General features: G+C 40.9%; 2 protein-coding genes across 2 annotated transcripts; one reads left to right on the top strand and one right to left on the bottom strand.

The window, feature by feature from the left end:
* Positions 1-1,351: 1,351 nt before the first annotated feature.
* On the top strand, positions 1,352-3,790 carry LOC131233208 (glycine cleavage system H protein, mitochondrial). The gene is made up of 4 exons (XM_058229847.1): positions 1,352-1,548; positions 2,050-2,138; positions 2,780-2,950; positions 3,506-3,790. The coding sequence occupies exons 1-4, from the start codon at positions 1,440-1,442 to the stop codon at positions 3,632-3,634; spliced, it is 498 nt and encodes a 165-aa protein (XP_058085830.1). The 5' UTR covers positions 1,352-1,439; the 3' UTR covers positions 3,635-3,790.
* Positions 3,791-4,112: 322 nt separating this feature from the next.
* Positions 4,113-11,998, bottom strand: LOC131233207 (ent-kaurenoic acid oxidase 2-like). The gene is made up of 8 exons (XM_058229845.1): positions 11,728-11,998; positions 7,609-8,086; positions 6,058-6,321; positions 5,898-5,987; positions 5,700-5,778; positions 5,502-5,608; positions 5,266-5,387; positions 4,113-4,423 (listed from the first exon to the last, which is right to left on the bottom strand). The coding sequence occupies exons 1-8, from the start codon at positions 11,958-11,960 to the stop codon at positions 4,309-4,311; spliced, it is 1,488 nt and encodes a 495-aa protein (XP_058085828.1). The 5' UTR covers positions 11,961-11,998; the 3' UTR covers positions 4,113-4,308.
* Between the last annotated feature and the right edge of the window lie 6,727 nt (positions 11,999-18,725).

Genomic DNA, 18,725 nt, shown 5'->3' with positions numbered 1-18,725 from the left:
GGCTGTGTTAGTAGATCGGATCCGACGGCATGTCCAGTGTGATTTTTCTTCGGGGATCATCCACAACCACTGGTTCATTGGAAACATATATGTAGATCAATTCTCACCGTCCAATCGTGGTAAACACTTTAGATGGGACATATCACTCGGATGAGATTACTTTCATTTAAAAATTATTTTTTGGAATTACTCAAATATTAGAACTAACTTATTCGTTGTAACTTGATTTATGACCATACACAATTATGCTAGAATTTCGACGGTTTCGATTGAGATAAAAATTCCCCAATTAGTTGGTAGCGGTGTGCATGAGTATGGATCTTCGTGTTCTCCTATTATATCCGATGAGGACGCGCATTCCGTCCTAACCCCGCCGTCTCCAGCTGGGAACGGGCAGGGGCTTTGAGTGTGCACCGTGATGTATGGGTCTTATCCACACTGTCCATACATTTATTCGTATCATTTTAGGGAATAACATTAAAAAATGAGGTAGATCCAAGCTCAGTGGACCACGCCACGTGAAGCTGCGGTGATAATGATTCTCACCGTTGAAACTTTTTCAGTGCCTACCTTGATGTTTATTTTCCATCCAACCTATTCATAAATTTACATAGATCTGGATGAAGAGAAAACACAAATATCAGCTCCATCCAAAACTTGTGTGGCCCGCAAGAAGTTTTCAACGGTAAGAGTTTAATCCCCATTGTGCAGTCTACTTGAGACTTGGATCTACCTCGTTTTTGGGATTATACCATAAAATGATACAAAAAGATGGATGGACGGTGTGGATAAAGTCCATCACGGTGGCCACTCAAAGCTCCTGCCCGTTCCCAGCTGGAGACGGGCGAGGTAGGACGCAATCCACGTCCATCCGATGGCGCTGCTTGATCCAAGGATCTTTTATCTTTAGGATGTGGGAGTTATTTGATACTCTGACAGACTACGCTTCTTGATACTCATGCACTCAGAAATCGTACACGTGGCTTATAGTACCAAGAATTAAACCGACTAAGTTGTGGAAACACTATCACTAAGGCAGAAAAACAGATTAGTTAAACAATCCTAACCTCTGATTTTCGGATATTTGTTTGTTGAAATAAGACTGTTGGATATCTTTCATTTTAATCGCCCAATAAATGTCCATCAATCCGATGGTCAGATGATCAAATAAGCTGATTTTGGTTCATGATACATCTAAACTCGTACCTATACTTTCAACAGTTTAATTTGAATTACTGCCGCATCTGCAATTTCTAAGTGGCTGCGTATCAATTATCACACTGTTTCAGAGCATTGGAGTTTTTATTATCCAGGATGAGGCTATCTCAATATCAACCAGTCATACAAACCCCATGAATCCATCCACCAGAATCAGCAACTAATAACGGCTCATTTCTTTCTTTAGCTCTCTGGTTCAAGGGAGGGAAAGAGAGAGGAGAATGTCACTGAGAATGTGGGCATCTTCAACGGCCAATGCACTTAGAATCGCTTCTGGTGCTAGAACCAGTCTCTCTCCAACATTCTCTCTCTCGAGGTGCTTCTCTACAGGTATTCTCTCTCTGGCATCTAGGTGTCTTTTCTTCTTCGAGCAATATATGAACTTGTATCCAGATTCATCACTATCTTTGCTGATTTCCATTGCACTGGCTTTTCTTCAGTTTTCTGCTATGTGGGTCTCTTTCATTTAACTACCATAGTTGAAATTCCCATTGAATTTCTCTGTAGATTTCATTATTTCAATGTCTTTGCAAGTGGGTTTTGTTTACTCTCTCTCTCTCTCTCTCTCTCTCTCTCTCTCTCTCTCTCCCCACTACAAGTTACAGTGCATTGAGCTGCTTTTGGACACATGGAATAGGGTTTTGCTAATGAACACCACATCGGTAAATGTGGGTAGCTTTTCACAAGGATTTTTGGAATTGGGTCTTTCCAGATTCTGTTTTATTTGGAGTTCTTGAGGTCTTTTCTTGTTGATATTCAATGTCAGTTAGAGAAGGCAGGAATAAGATGCAGTTATCTATCGATGTATTTACACAGTTTTTCTTTTTTCAGTTTTAGATGGACTAAAATATGCGTCTTCCCATGAGTGGGTGAAGCATGATGGCTCAGTGGCTACAATCGGCATCACTGATCATGCCCAGGTTAGCATTCCCGTGTCCCCCATAAAGGAACTCAATCTTTTTAAATCATTAGAATAATTTCTGAATGTGTGTGTTTATTTATTTATTTATTTTTAACTTCCACTTTTGTGTTCTTGAATCATTTCAATGACAAAGGTTATCTTGAAAAGTAGAAATTTCCACTCTTCAAGTTTGCGGATGTAATTATCTATGGTGTTTATAAGTTTGTTCTGCTTTCATTAGCATAGAGCAAAAAGCCACCAGTTTCTAGCATCTAGTCTCATTTGATTCCTCATCGTTAGAGTTCTTTCGCAGTTTCAGATGTGTCCATCAGTGGTGCCCAAAAAAATGTGTTTGGTCCCCTTACCCATCTTGGAATATCTATTGTCCACACATTTCTATGTATGGTATAAGCTATACTAAAATAAGTAGTATGTGAATATGCAATTTATACATCCAAGTGGACTTTATATGGGATTGAAGGCACAGGTATGTGATTTCGAACTACAATTTATTTGATTGTATGACAAAGGGTAATTTTTATGGCATGTGTTAAGGCTACGCATGATTTATAACTGTAAATATTACCAGAAAGCTCTTAATGTTTTCTGTTGTTTATAACTGCGATTTGGAGCCATATACTCATGCTGGTTCGGAGACAGGACCATCTCGGAGAGGTAGTTTTTGTAGAGCTGCCGGAATTGGGTGTATCTGTTTCAAAAGGTGGCAGCTTTGGAGCTGTGGAGAGTGTGAAAGCAACCAGTGATGTTAATTCCCCTGTTTCTGGTGAGGTTGTTGAGGTCAATACCAAGCTGAGCGATTCACCTGGTTTGGTATTTCCACTGCCTATACCCAAATTAAACTCTTTTTTCTTCCATTACTGAACATTGTGGTGTGTTTTGAATTTATTAGAGGCTGTGTTTGGATACACTAGTGGATTGAATTGCAATTATCAGTTCAATACAGAGGAAATGACCAACTTGTAATTACCTTAGATAAAGGTAGGCCTCAAGTTGCAGCTGTGTCCTTTCAAGTCCAACTTGAAAGTATGTGTATCCAAACACATGTTTAGTTGTTGGAGTTTTTGCAGCTAATTGGTCCATTGAAATTAAACATGGACACTTGAACCGATTGAATTAGCCTTTTAAAGAGAAGTTGGTAAGAGGCTGACAGAAGGTTACAATACGACTGAGCTCGAATAACTGATTTTGCCTCTATAATCATCAGTAAGAATGGGCAGATTTCAATCGATATTTTTGGAGAATCACAGGGGGAAAGCACTCAATTTTCTCTTGATTTAGATTTATACTTTACATCTTTCTTACACTATAAACAGGTTGGAAATTTTTTCAGCTGTGGTAATTTGTCCCACTTATACTTTTGTTCAGATCAACTCAAGCCCATACGAAGAGGGATGGATGATCAAGGTGCGACCCAGTAGCCCATCAGAACTGGAATCCTTGCTGGGTTCAAAGGAGTATACGAAATTTTGTGAGGAAGAAGACGCTGCGCATTAGATAGAAGTATGTTATTGGGTTCTGGTCACACTAACTAGTTTTCAGCCTCTCTTGATGTTAACATATGAATCAGACAGTTGAGGCTATCATGGATTACTGTGCAATTTCTTCTTAGTTATTAAGAAATCAAAGGCTAGTCCCTCTTCCTTTCTGTTATCTTCCTCCACTGTTCTCTCCCTTTTATTTGGATAAAAACAAGTTTCAAAGGTGATTAAGCCCATATACTGCAAATTCCAAGGAAATGAATTTCTTCCCAACGGTCACCTTCTTGATTCTTTTATAAATAGCATATGTGCAAAAGAAATTCCTGTCAGTTCTTTACCAATACCCAAAAACAGTTTTTGGATTCAATAGAATCACATTCCCAAATCCCAAGCATGACAAATTGTTGTTTATTTCTCCGTGATTTTGTTTCTTGGAAACAAATTCTTTTGGCCCTTTTAAATGCTAGAAAGGCAAATGATTCTAGGAGCAGAAATCCCAAAAAATGGTGAAATGTTTTTCTCACAACCCAAGCAAACACAGCCTTAAACAGTTCACAGAGCATCAAAATGAATTGATAATCAGCCCATTGTAGCTCTTATTGAGAAGCACTGAAATGGGTAAGTCTAGATTCACTTAAAAAGCACTTTTATTGTAAGCAAATTGAAACATGTATAAATAATTCTTAGGTTTTATTCTTCTATGAAGATGGTTTTGGGGAGCTTTGTGATTGTTGCAAGGCAATTGTCGATGGGCCGCGGATGGGGTAAGCATCTCGATGGGCATTTGGGGTTCAACCGCTTGAGCCTGCACATAGACGTTGTGTAAACAGGAAAACAACATTAGAAATGGAGTTGCATTGGTGAAAAGGACATTGACATTACAAACATAACTTCAAGATCCGTTTGACATTTTGAAAAATGACCAGATATGCTGACATTTCTCCAGTGCAGTTAAAGAAGCTACATGCACCTGACCCTAGAGAGCCCGTGCCTAGGTGCTCCTAGAGATCCCAAGCATGATTTTTAAATTTTCTTATATTATAAATAGTGTTTTATTTTATTTTATTTTATTTTTTTATTTTTTTATTTTTTACAGTAAGTATGGGCTTGAACCCAAGACCTACATGGGTGTTAGCAACATTCCCGAATCTTTTAAATGGCAGATGAGTTAACCCATCATTGATCTAAACTGTTCATTCATTCATATGACTATGAGCAAGCCATGGTGTATGTTGATGGCTCATATCGATTACATGTGTGATCCAGTGGGCCAGCTTGGGTTCCTATGTGATTGCTTTGTTTTCTGTACATAAACATGCATTATGTGTTGGGTTAAGATTTAGGCTCGGCTGATATAATACAATAACTTGAGGATGAAGGGTGTACTTATAATTTCACATTAATTAGTGAAGCCTTGATATAGTTAAGAAAGAGTCATGCATCTTTTCTACACTAGAGCCAGAGTGCCATTGTGCCAAAGGGCTGGGTCTACAGGACAACTCGGCTCAAAACCCAGCTGCATTGAGCTAACTCGTCCAGGCTTCAACTCAACTCACCGAGTTTTAGAACTACGAGTGCCCATCCACAAACTTCATTTTTCTTAGACTAATAGAGGTAAAAGAAGATAATGGCAGCAATAGAACTTACTGATAACCAAGGAGAAAATAATGGAGGAAAATAGAGATCTCCATCTTGGCAAGATCATTTCCAGGGCATAACCTGCTTCCTGCTCCAAAGGGAATGAAAGCTCCTGCCTTGGGTGTATATACCTGTACATATGTATTTATGCATTCAGCGTATAAGATCTCCCAGGGCGTATGTATTAAACATTCAAAGTATACATATGTACACCCATACATGTAGGAATTTTAGTATATACTTACATCCCATCTATCTGGATTGAATTCCTTTGGGTCAGGATACACTTCTGGGTCCATGTGAACATTCCTAAACCAGACCTGAACTTTCCAGCCCTTGGGTATTGTATAACCTGAGAATGAAAAATAAAAACATAATTTTGTATTATACATCCAAACATGGCTCAAATGAAACAGTTGTTACACAGCTAAGGAGAAACTGACCACTGATATTGACATCGGAGGTCGCCTCTCGGAATACCATCGTTGAGAAATTAACCAAACGTAAAGTCTCATCAATCACCTGTGGAATTGACAAAAAACCATCAACACAATCGTTCCAAATATGAGACCAAGATGGTCCATTTAAAACTGGATTAAAAAATAAAGACAAAAACTGGATTATGATGCTTAGAAACAAACCTTGGAAAGATAGTCCATTCGTCTAACTTCCTTAAGTGATAATCCTTTCTGTGTAGGTGGTCTGTTCCTTATTATCTCCTCTTGCTCTGCCTATAATCATGTGTCCATATTTAGTTAGAAAAGTCACAAAAATTCAAAATCAACGGCATCATAGTATCACCTTGGCTTTTTCGAGAAATTCTGGGTGTTCTTGAAGGAGGACTGTGGCCCACGTTGCGATATGGCCGGACGATTCATGGCCAGCATTCAAGTACATGATGAGAACATCGATGATCCCTTCGTCGTCCAATCCCTGACCGTTCTCGTCTTTGACCTCTATCAGGGCATCCATCATGTCCTTCTTTGCTTGATGTACATTTCTTGCCTTCTTTTCTCTTCTCTCATTGAGAACGGATTGAAGGATTGCAACCAATTTCTTTCGTGCCTATAAATCATGAAATTCCAAGGAGAAATTACTAAGGTCTTGAATAATGGCTCGATGCGCCAGTTTGTACAAATGGAGTACATGGTTCGGTGAATCAGACCGTTGATCTGATGGACCACATACCAAAAATCTCCTGTGTTGCAAGATCCTAACCCTTTGATGATGTGAGGCTAATGAATGAACGGGTAGGAGAAAAATACAACAATGGCCCATGAGAAAGATTTAGATGGCTAGAATTCTTCTACTTTGGAAGAGTTTTAGGTCATTCCCCATCCATCTATAATGGAGCCCATTTGATAAACGGTCAGGATCAATGAAACGTGGAGAAAGTGCCATATAATCGATGGTTACAAATATTTCAATCTAGAAGGTTTCAAGGGCATATTCCATCCACGGCAAGCTACACCATTTCAACGGTCTGGATTGTTGAGCTATGCATCTCACGTACACTAAATCCAACTCATCAGCAAACTCAACATTTGGTGACGATTAGTAATTAGTTGTGCTGGACTTGGGCTTGTATTTCTATAAAGGCCTAGTCTGGCCTGATGTAACATTTATGGCCCCATCAGAGGTCGGGTTCAGGTCTGGTACTAGTTTTTTACAGGACCCATATCTGATTGGGCTCCGGTATCCGTTGGGTCTTTGGACCTTAGTTTCAAGTAGGGGTGGGGTCAAATAAGGGAATTTACATGATTTGTCCTGCGAGAATGGATGGATTAGATTATCCTGCCAGAATGGATGGATTAGATTACACGTATGTGCAACTTTGACACACGTGCCATGTAACACGGGCTCACTTAAAGCTCGTGGTTCAGCAAATATCATAACATTGGTAAAATAATTAATGTACATTTAATACACGTAATATAACTATTAAAATTAATTGGACGCCACCTAGACCTGACAGGATTTTAATGGTAGGCATTCAATCACCACTGTTTCCTGTGGTGTGGTCCACTTGAGATTAGGATATGTTGCATTTTTGGGCTCATACCCTAAAATAATCGAGAAAAACGGATAGGCGGCATGGATATAATACACATATATCACAGTGGGCTCCACGGTCAGGGATCCACCGAAGCCGGGTTTTAACAGGTCCATCCAAGATTGCAATCTGACCTGAAGCTGACTAGACCTGTTCTTTTAACTGGGTCTAAGCTTACAGGCCCAAAACCGACCTAATTTCTAGATGGGTCTGAGACCAGACCCGTTAAAATCAGGTTGGATCCAGCGGGTATAGAGAGAGAGAGAGAGAGAGAGAGAGAGAGAGGGTCCAGTACTGACCTTGAGTGCTCTATAGTAAGCAAAACCAGGAAGGTTGATGGCCATAGCTCTTACACCAAAGTTGAGATCTGTGTATTCTCTTTCTAGATCCTCCATCACTGGATCTCCCTCCGAACTTAGAAATATATACGTGATTATTCTGAAAGTAAGCCTTCGAAGCTCCGTCAAGAACTCGATCTGGCCCATCCCAGCCCATTTCTCCAATGCCGATACCACCGCAATTTCGATGTACCCTAGATAGACAGACAATGCTTCGTGGCCGTTGACGGGTGCAGCCGTTAGCTTGCGAATCCAATGGTGTTCTTCATGGGAGAGGCCCACAAATGATTTCCTTCCAATGAGCTTGTGCGTCGATTCCGGCCAACCAGGCACGAAATGGTCGTCGTCCATTAAGACTTGCTTGCAGGTTTCTGGGATTGTGACCAGAACCGTCGGGCTTCCGAACATGAACGCCTTGTAAATGCCTGTGCGGCTGAATCTGAAATCATCTATATATCAATTCATATCCTCTTTTTTTTTTTTTTTTTTTCCTTTTTCCTTTTAAATAGCTGAATTTCATGTCATTTTGAGGCCGCTAGATAATCTAATTACTAGAAAGTTTTGTACCATGGTCCACCCACCGTGGGTCCAACTGAATGGCAGTTTTCTATGGCGGGAGGGAGTGGGTCCCAACAACTACAATTGATGCTTCTTACTTAAATCTTGTTTGTAGGTCGTGTGGTCCATACCTGGGGTTTCAGTTTGGGCGTGGCTTCGGTGGATCTCTGGTTGTGGGGCCACCTTGATTTATGTGTCATATATCCATGTCGTCCATCCTTTTCAACATATCATTTTAGGTTATGAGACAAAAATTCAGCAGATCCAAATCTCAAGTGGACCACACCACAGGAAACAGTTTTGATTGAATGGCACCATTAAAAACTTATTAAGGGCTACCGGAATGTTCATTTTCCATCCAACCTGTTGATAAGGTGACAAAGACCTGGATGAAAGGACACAAAAAATTCAGCTTGATCCAATACTTCTGTGGCCCTCGGGAAGGTTTTAATGGTCAATCACGAATGTTTCCAGTGGTGTGGTCCACATGAGATTTGGATCCGCTGCATTTTTTGAATTATGACCTAAAATGATCTGGCAAAACGGATGGACAGCATGGATATAAGATACATACGTCACGGTGGGCTCCACAGTCAGGGATCCACCGAATCCACGCCCTTTAGTTTGTAGACAGCTATTCTGTTGGGTCCCACCGGGTATGATCCCTGTGTCCCAAAACCTCCCAAATCAGGATATCCTGCCATGCAATATTGGAGCCTTTTTCACTTCAATGTGGACGGTTGCTCCATGTCTCTTCTTAGCTGTGTATATTGAGTCCACAAATTAAACGGTTAGGATTTTACTACGGAGGACGTTCTCAAGTATGGTCCATGTTGTGTATTTTTTTAAGAATAAAAATAAATTTCAAAAATAAAAGTTATTTTTATAAAGTAAATAAATATATTAATTATTTAAACTTTTCATAAATAGTGTATATAGTTAGTAAGAGAAGGAGTTTTTGCTTATGCAACCAGGGTTTAAATCTCCTCGAGGACGGTGCGAAGCATCGTCCGTGCACGCGCGCGCGGCGTGGGCTGTAGGGCTGCTTGGGCGCTTTATTAGGCGCACTTAGCACTTCGCACGTTCGTGAGGAGCTAAGAGAGCCTTAGTCTTTTTGGCACTCGGTTCATATTTTTTAGGTCATGGTACCCTGATGTTTTATTATCTTTTTTGTTGATTGAGAGTAATTGTGACATAATTGTACATGTGTCACCTATGCCATGTGTCGCTTATGTGGATATAGTTTTTTCTATTGGATAACTGCTCCTGTCTGAATGGGTAAAGAAATAATTGCCATAGGACAAAAAGTCATGTCCTTTCATGAAAAGGCAATTATTTGCTGTGAATAGGTATGGATTTCATGAAGAGGCACTTTAGCACCTCTTCAGGAAGAAATCCATAACCTTTCAATTGATATAAATCCTAGATACTATAAAAAAAAAAAAAAAAAAAACTCTTAATCCTTAATATTATATTCTTCTGTGCAATTATTCTCGATCTAATCTCTAGCTAAATATTTTCTGAACGTCTTAAGACATATCAGTGTCAAAACTAGATATCTGTTCAACACTTAAATGTGCAAATTTTTGTGTTGAAAATCGGATTGAGAGTTCATTGTATCCTGAAGATAATTTGCAGATTTCCTTCATTTGCACTTGCTGGAATTTCCAGAAAAAGGGCAGCAAATCTGTCTTGAGAAATTGACTGTTTGAGTCGAGCCTTGAACCCGATAGATCTGATCGTTTCGTTATCGTTTTCTTCTATCCTCTGTTGTGTACAAGAAACACTTACTTTTCTAACAGTCCATCCATGGTGGGGCCTAATAGACAATGGTCTGGATCACTTAACCACAGTCCGCGTTTGTAAACTTAGAAATAGCTTACATATTGTTAGAAACACATCAGTACTTTGTTAGTGTATAGTGCTCCATACGCTCGCAAGGAGCCCCTGTACCAATTCAAACCATTCAATACCAATTCAAACCATTCAAACCGTGCATATCTAAAGGTCTCCTTGACTTTGACGGTTCGGATCAAGGTGCACTGCTGCTGCATCTAGGATGACAGTATACATTCGCATGGATGGTTATACTCTTGCCTTATATCAGATAATTTCTTGTGGAAAATAAATGCTAAAAATTCAAATAACAAAACCAACAAAAAAAATGCAGGTTGCTAATTCCACACGTGGGAACATGTGTCATAATGTTAAGCTTGTGTGAGATCTGAGCTGTCCATCAGGTTAGCTAACCTGTTTAGATCTTATATCATAAGAATCAGGCCAGTGACACCTTAGGTGGGTTATAGCATATCAAAACAAGTAAATGGCTAGGAACAAATTCTGTTAATTTATTTTGTCAGCTGTACTGGCCCAGCTGAAGAGTGAACTAGGCAGAAGATCTAAGCATTAGTCCAAAGTTATGTAAAGCTCAGATCTTATGCACGTGTTTCATACTTAAGTGTGTATTGCATCATCTCATCCATCGAAGAACAGTCTTTGTTCTTCTCGAAATGGCAGTGATGCCTCCGAAATACTATGAACATGTCAAGAGCCATCCATAAGGTGGGTCCCACTTGAACATGCCTTGGACCAAAGATTCGGACCATCCACTCATCCGGTGGGCCACACGCATAGAAGAGATAGATGGTTAGAAGAAAAAAGACTAACGAGCTCAGATGATGAAATGACTTGCTTCATCGTTCAATGACATGTCCATGGTAGACCTCACCCGGTCATATAAAACAACTAAGCAGTACTTATTTTATGGAGCTTGATTAAAGAAAAATCAAAGGGTAATGTTAACAAATTTTCACCTGTTGGGTTTTTTCAAAATAAGAAGAAAAGAAAATTGGAAGAGAAGGGTTGTGGCTTAAATATAGAGCTTTGGTGATTGTTGGTGTGAATGGTGATGCCTCTTGATAAAGGGGGCATCTTTTGAATTTGAAATGGAAGGATGTCATTGTTGGAAAGACACCACCATTGATGAAAAGACACCGTGAAAATGGCCTTAAATATCTCTTATGATTTTATATAAACCCATCTATAGGTTAATCCGAATTCACAATTTCAAACAATCTCTTCTCCATCTTCTTCTTCTCCAATTTTGTTTTTGGATGTTCTTTGAAAAAATACAGTTTTCAGGCGCTAAACTGCAAATAGTTTTTCAGGCGATAAATTGCAAACAGTTTTTTTAGGGTAAATTATAATAACACAGAAGTTAGGATTGTACGTTGTAAAAGTGTGTTTGGGACGTGGTTTTTCAATTTTGCAGGATGAAACCTATATTTCTCCGATCTTGGAGAAGGGGCTTATTGTATTATAGAGGTGGATTTACTGTAATCCTCTTACAAATTGATTTAATTACCAGTAGGGTGTGAATATCGCCTTAGAGATAACGACATCGTAAGGCACCTTAAGCCTATCTTTAAGTAATTCATTTTTTATTTTCCGCCTCACAATAACACTACCTACTTGCAACGCTACGAGAGAGAGAGAGAGAGAGAGAGAGAGAGAGAGGCCCACCTCTTAACAAAGCTGGAAATGAAGGCATCTGGGTAACCTGTTTTGAAAGCCCTGAGAAAAGCCCACATGTTCCCAATCAAAGGCCAGCCCAGATCACCTGGTGGGAGAGAATACCGCTTCTCTCCCAAACCGGTTTCATAAAACCACACGTTCATCCTCTTCAGCAAACCTACCAGAGCAGCAAAACCGCCTACAATGGCTATGGAAACCGCCCTAATCCCCCCAAAATCCATCTGGGTGGTTTCGGCCTAGCTATTACAAGGTTCTCTTAGATGGGATCTGCTACTGCCCACGACAGGAGACACTTTTTTATATCTTCGTCCGTGAAAACCGGGGTTCGCTTCTTTTTCTACCGTTTACTTCGTTTTACGTCTTCCGGAAGAGAAGCCATTAAATACTCTGAAAATGTTTGCAAGTTCATACGCGAAAACAATGTTATTATATATTCCATATATAAACTAATATCTAAATCGTCCAGGCATCTGGACCTACTTCAGTTAGGTCACTATTATAACATTAGAGCTGGTCATATGCTCGTTGATTATGGACTATTTATTATTATTTTTAATTCTGACAGTTCCTGTAAGGAATGGTAGGAATTACAATTTTTGTTTTCTTATGTAATCTATGAAGTGAGGACAACGATTTAGACGGTTCAGATAGAAAAAGTTTGTGCCACGTGTAAAGTTTTTTGTTTGCATGTGTATAAACATTCGTAGTCTGCCACGTATAAAATAACTCCTTTTTTAGGAAAGGGGCGATCCTCTCCGTGCAAAAGATCCTGGCATTGATGAAATTCGCAGGCGGTGTTAGGTGCATGGGATTACACGAGTTTAAGTGGGATGAACTAGGAAAATGCAATAATTACTTAGTGCCAGGGATTCTTGCTTAATCACGTGGCTTAGCGTCAGGGATGAAAATGGATTGGTAAATCACCCTACCACTACCGGTTAGTGCTCCATGCGCCCCACCAAGATGTATGTGTATTATCCACTCCGTCCACCCATTCTTTCAGATCATTTTATGGTAAGAGCCCAAAAATGAATTTGATCCAAATTTCAAGTGGACCACACAGTGTTGATTGAATGGCCACCATTAAAAACTTTTTTGGGCCTACAAAAGTTTTCGATCAAGCTGATATATATTTTTTCTCTTCATTTAAGCCTTTATAACCTAATCAACCGGTTAGATGTCAAATAACCATTACAGTTGGCCAGGAGGTTTTTAATGGTGGAATTCAATCACTAAAGTTTTCTCATTTTTCTCATTGTGTGGTCTACCTGAGAATGTCTACCTCATTTTTGAGATGAAGCCCTAAAGTTATATTTCAAAATAAATGATCAGCAGGGATAAAACAGATATATCATGGTGGGGTTCACATGACACCAACCAAGGTAGAAATGCGGAGATCCCTGCCCAGGCGTGGATTTCAAGAAGAGGCATCACAACCCCGTTCTAAACACGACGTTTGAATGATGAATGGGATATTAAAACCCACTCCCACCTAACCCCTTTGAACTCATGCCCCAGACATCCCTCAGGAAGTTTCTATGGTAGGAGGCTATGTGAGGCCTACAGATATGATATTGACAAATCCATTCGGTCCATCAGTTTCTAATCAGCACAATTGGATAGGAATTAAAAACTCAGGCTATAAAATAACCACAGGTAGCCCACACCACACGAAATTTCTGGAATTGAATGCCTACCATTGGAAACTTTGTGGGGGCAGCATAAGTTTTAAATCAGGATGATATTTGTTCGTACATTTCATGGTCGGCTCAAAGGTTTCAACCGAGGACATTTTTGTTGCCACTATTTCGTGTGGTGTGGCACACATGAGATTTTTATATACTTTACTTTTAGTAACATATCGTATTGTGATGTTTAGAAACCGATTGACGGATTGGATTTATCACGAGAATCTCTGTGAGCCCCACACAGCTTCTTACCAAAGGAACTTCACGTGGCAGGCGGTACAGGCAATTCGCGTCCCATACTCCCTCGGCTAGGAGACGTGTCGTACATCCACCGCATAAACGGTGGGCGTGAATTAAGTAAAGAACGGGTAAGAGCTTCGTAGTTAAGTGAGGCCCTGCCCATGGGGCCCACTTCGATGCACGTGACATATGTATGGTATATCTACGCTGTCCATCCGTTTTTCCAGCTCATTTTTGGGCGTCGTCCTAAAAGATGAGGCAGATTCAAAACTTAGGCAGACCACACGGTAGTGATTGAATTCCCACCGTTAAAACCTTCTTGGGGCCCAAAAGTTTGGGATGCTATTTATATTTCCTCTTCATCGGATCTGCATGTCCTTATCAACAGGTTGGACGGGTCCTACAAAATTTTTAACGGTCGGTGTTCGATCACCACTGTTCCTGCGGTGTGGATCACCTTAATCTACCTTGTTTTTTTAACCATTACCTAAAATGAGCTGACAAACCGGATGGATAACGCTTACCCCTGTCTCACCTAATCCGCGCCCACAGACGGTATGCAAGGATAGCTGGTATTTATGTTTTCCCTTCATCAGTGCGACCTTATCAATAGATTGGATGGCAAATCAACATTACAGTGTGCCCTAGGACGTTTTTAACGGTGGACGTTCAATAACCACCATTTCCTATTGTGGTTAAAACCTTCCTAAGAGTGGAACCCTCTGCAATAGCTTCTTCCAGCAGCTGTATATGTGAAATCGACTCCCTCCATCAGAATCCATCTTGGATTCTGGGACTGTGATTAAAAATTATTAAGATGCATAACTCAGGTGGGGTACACTGTAGGGAACAATAGTGATGGAATGCTAACCATAGGCTTATGCATGGGACCGCCATAGTGTATATCTTTCACCAAACCTGTTAATCAGGTGTATCTCACCAGGATGTAGTCAGGGTGAAAATGAGCCTGATTCAAAACTCATCAAACAGACCATACCACATGAGCTTAGAGGTTTTAGTAGCAACTTTACATTGTTCCTGTTGGGAAAAAATATGACAAGTCCGGAGACCCGGTTATGGAATGGACCAACTCTACTGACACGGCTCAAGAGCCCGATGCAACAGGTCGGACCGAGACAAGACGAAGCCTAAAGGAGAGACTTAGCTCAAATTTGTAGGAAATGAAATCTGACCGAGACTTAAATAGTCAAGAGCTATAGGCAAAATATATAAGACGCATAAAGTTGACTTGGTTAACGAGGCAGCAACGTTAAAAAGGGCCGATTAAGACCCGAATGTTAGAAGTCACTTGACCGACCATAAAACTGAGTCATATTAGTCCGGTTATAGTGTCGACTATCGGATTGAGGAAGGACATCGGCTATAAGTCGACTCTATTTCCTCCGATAGAAGGCAAAAAACTCCATCCTTGTAGCCAGCCGAGACTCGTTTGCTATCAGAGTCGGTTAAGATAGAGCCGAACAAGGAAGAGACGGTGTAATCCTAAATACCGTCTCGAAAATCTAGCATACGGATCTCCGATCCCGAGAATCTCAGGATCGGACAAAATCCGTAGCCAAATCAAATCTCCTAAGAATTAGGAAGAGAATCCTTGCACGTTGGAACCTCCTACTTCTATAAAATATGTGAGGCTATGTGAGGCCTACAGATATGATATTGACAAATCCATTCCGTCCATCAGTTTCTAATCAGCACAATTGGATAGGAAATAAAAACTCAGGCTATAAAAAAACCATAGGTGGCCCACACCACACGAAATTTCTGGGATTGAATGCCTACCATTGGAAACTTTGTGGGGGCAGCATAAGTTTTAAATCAGGATGATATTTGTTCGTACATTTCATGGTCGGCTCAAAGGTTCAACCGAGGACATTTTTGTTGCCACTGTTTCGTGTGGTGTGGCACACATGAGATTTTTATATACTTTACTTTTAGTAACATATCGTATTGTGATGTTTAGAAACCGATTGACGGATTGGATTTATCACGAGAATCTCTGTGAGCCCCACACAGCTTCTTACCAGAGGAACTTCACGTGGCAGGCGGTACAGGCAATTCTCGTCCCATACTCCCTCGGCTAGGAGACGTGTCGTACATCCACCGCATAAACGGTGGGCGTGAATTAAGTAAAGAACGGGTAAGAGCTTCGTAGTTAAGTGAGGCCCTGCCCGTGGGGCCCACTTCGATGCACGTGACATATGTATGGTATATCTACGCTGTCCATCCGTTTTTCCAGCTCATTTTTGGGCGTCGTCCTAAAAGCTGAGGCAGATTCAAAACTTAGGCAGACCACACGGTAGTGATTGAATTCCCACCGTTAAAACGTTCTTGGGGCCCAAAAGTTTGGGATGCTATTTATATTTCCTCTTCATCGGATCTGCATGTCCTTATCAACAGGTTGGACGGGTCCTACAAAATTTTTAACGGTCGGTGTTCGATCACCACTGTTCCTGCGGTGTGGATCACCTTAATCTATCTTGTTTTTTTAACCATTACCTAAAATGAGCTGACAAACCGGATGGATAACGCTTACCCCTGTCTCACCTAATCCGCGCCCACAGACGGTATGCAAGGATAGCTGGTATTTATGTTTTCCCTTCATCAGTGCGACCTTATCAATAGATTGGATGGCAAATCAACATTACAGTGTGCCCTAGGACGTTTTTAACGGTGGACGTTCAATAACCACCATTTCCTATTGTGGTTAAAACCTTCCTAAGAGTGGAACCCTCTGCAATAGCTTCTTCCAGCAGCTGTATATGTGAAATCGACTCCCTCCATCAGAATCCATCCTGGATTCTGGGACTGTGATTAAAAATTATTAAGATGCATAACTCAAGTGGGGTGCACTGTAGGGAACAATAGTGATGGAATGCTAACCATAGGCTTATGCATGGGACTGCCATAGTGTATATCTTTCACCAAACCTATTAATCAGGTGTATCTCACCAGGATGTAGTCAGGGTGAAAATCAGCCTGATTCAAAACTCATCAAACAGGCCATACCACATAAGCTTAGAGGTGTTACTAGCAACTTTACATTGTTCCTGTTGGGAAAAAATATGACAAGTCCGGAGACCCGGTTATGGAATGGACCAACTCTACTGACACGGCTCAAGAGCCCGATGCAACAGGTCGGACCGAGACAAGACGAAGCCTAAAGGAGAGACTTAGCTCAAATTTGTAGGAAATGAAATCTGACCGAGACTTAAATAGTCAAGAGCTATAGGCAAAATATATAAGACGCATAAAGTTGACTTGGTTAACGAGGCAGCAACGTTAAAAAGGGCCGATTAAGACCCGAATGTTAGAAGTCACTTGACCGACCATAAAACTGAGTCATATTAGTCCGGTTATAGTGTCGACTATCGGATTGAGGAAGGACATCGGCTATAAGTCGACTCTATTTCCTCCGATAGAAGGCAAAAAACTCCATCCTTGTAGCCAGCCGAGACTCGTTTGCTACCAGAGTCGGTTAAGGCAGAGCCAAACAAGGAAGAGACGGTGTAATCCTAAATACCGTCTCGAAAATCCAGCATACGGATCTCCGATCCCGAGAATCTCAGGATCGGACAAAATCCGTAGCCAAATCAAATCTCCTAAGAATTAGGAAGAGAATCCTTGCACGTTGGAACCTCCTACTTCTATAAAATATGTGAGGCTATGTGAGGCCTACAGATATGATATTGACAAATCCATTCCGTCCATCAGTTTCTAATCAGCACAATTGGATATGAATTAAAAACTCGGGCTATAAAAAAACCACAGGTGGCCCACACCACACGAAATTTCTGGGATTGAATGCCTACCATTGGAAACTTTGTGGGGGCAGCATAAGTTTTAAATCAGGATGATATTTGTTCGTACATTTCATGGTCGGCTCAAAGGTTTCAACCGAGGACATTTTTGTTGCCACTGTTTCGTGTGGTGTGGCACACATGAGATTTTTATATACTTTACTTTTAGTAACATATCGTATTGTGATGTTTAGAAACCGATTGACGGATTGGATTTATCACGAGAATCTCTGTGAGCCCCACACAGCTTCTTACCAGAGGAACTTCACGTGGCAAGCGGTACAGGCAATTCGCGTCCCATACTCCCTCGGCTAGGAGACGTGTCGTACATCCACCGCATAAACGGTGGGCGTGAATTAAGTAAAGAACGGGAAAGAGCTTCGTAGTTAAGTGAGGCCCTGCCCGTGGGGCCCACTTCGATGCACGTGACATATGTATGGTATATCTACGCTGTCCATCCGTTTTTCCAGCTCATTTTTGGGCGTCGTCCTAAAAGCTGAGGCAGATTCAAAACTTAGGCAGACCACACGGTAGTGGTTGAATTCCCACCGTTAAAACCTTCTTGGGGCCCAAAAGTTTGGGATGCTATTTATATTTCCTCTTCATCGGATCTGCATGTCCTTATCAACAGGTTGGACGGGTCCTACAAAATTTTTAACGGTCGGTGTTCGATCACCACTGTTCCTGCGGTGTGGATCACCTTAATCTACCTTGTTTTTTTAACCATTACCTAAAATGAGCTGACAAACCGGATGGATAACGCTTACCCCTGTCTCACCTAATCCGCGCCCACAGACGGTATGCAAGGATAGCTGGTATTTATGTTTTCCCTTCATCAGTGCGACCTTATCAGTAGATTGGATGGCAAATCAACATTACAGTGTTCCCTAGGACGTTTTTAACGGTGGACGTTCAATAACCACCATTTCCTATTGTGGTTAAAACCTTCCTAAGAGTGGAACCCTCTGCAATAGCTTCTTCCAGCAGCTGTATATGTGAAATCGACTCCCTTCATCAGAATCCATCCTGGATTCTGGGACTGTGATTAAAAATTATTAAGATGCATAACTCAGGTGGGGTACACTGTAGGGAACAATAGTGATGGAATGCTAACCATAGGCTTATGCATGGGACCGCCATAGTGTATATCTTTCACCAAACCTGTTAATCAGGTGTATCTCACCAGGATGTAGTCAGGGTGAAAATCAGCCTGATTCAAAACTCATCAGACAGGCCATAC

This window comes from Magnolia sinica, chromosome 18 (genome assembly GCF_029962835.1).
Source record: "Magnolia sinica isolate HGM2019 chromosome 18, MsV1, whole genome shotgun sequence".
Classification (NCBI taxonomy): Eukaryota; Viridiplantae; Streptophyta; class Magnoliopsida; order Magnoliales; family Magnoliaceae; genus Magnolia; species Magnolia sinica.
Note: the sequence above shows the minus strand (reverse complement) of the source record. Positions and strands in the feature narration are given on the sequence as shown.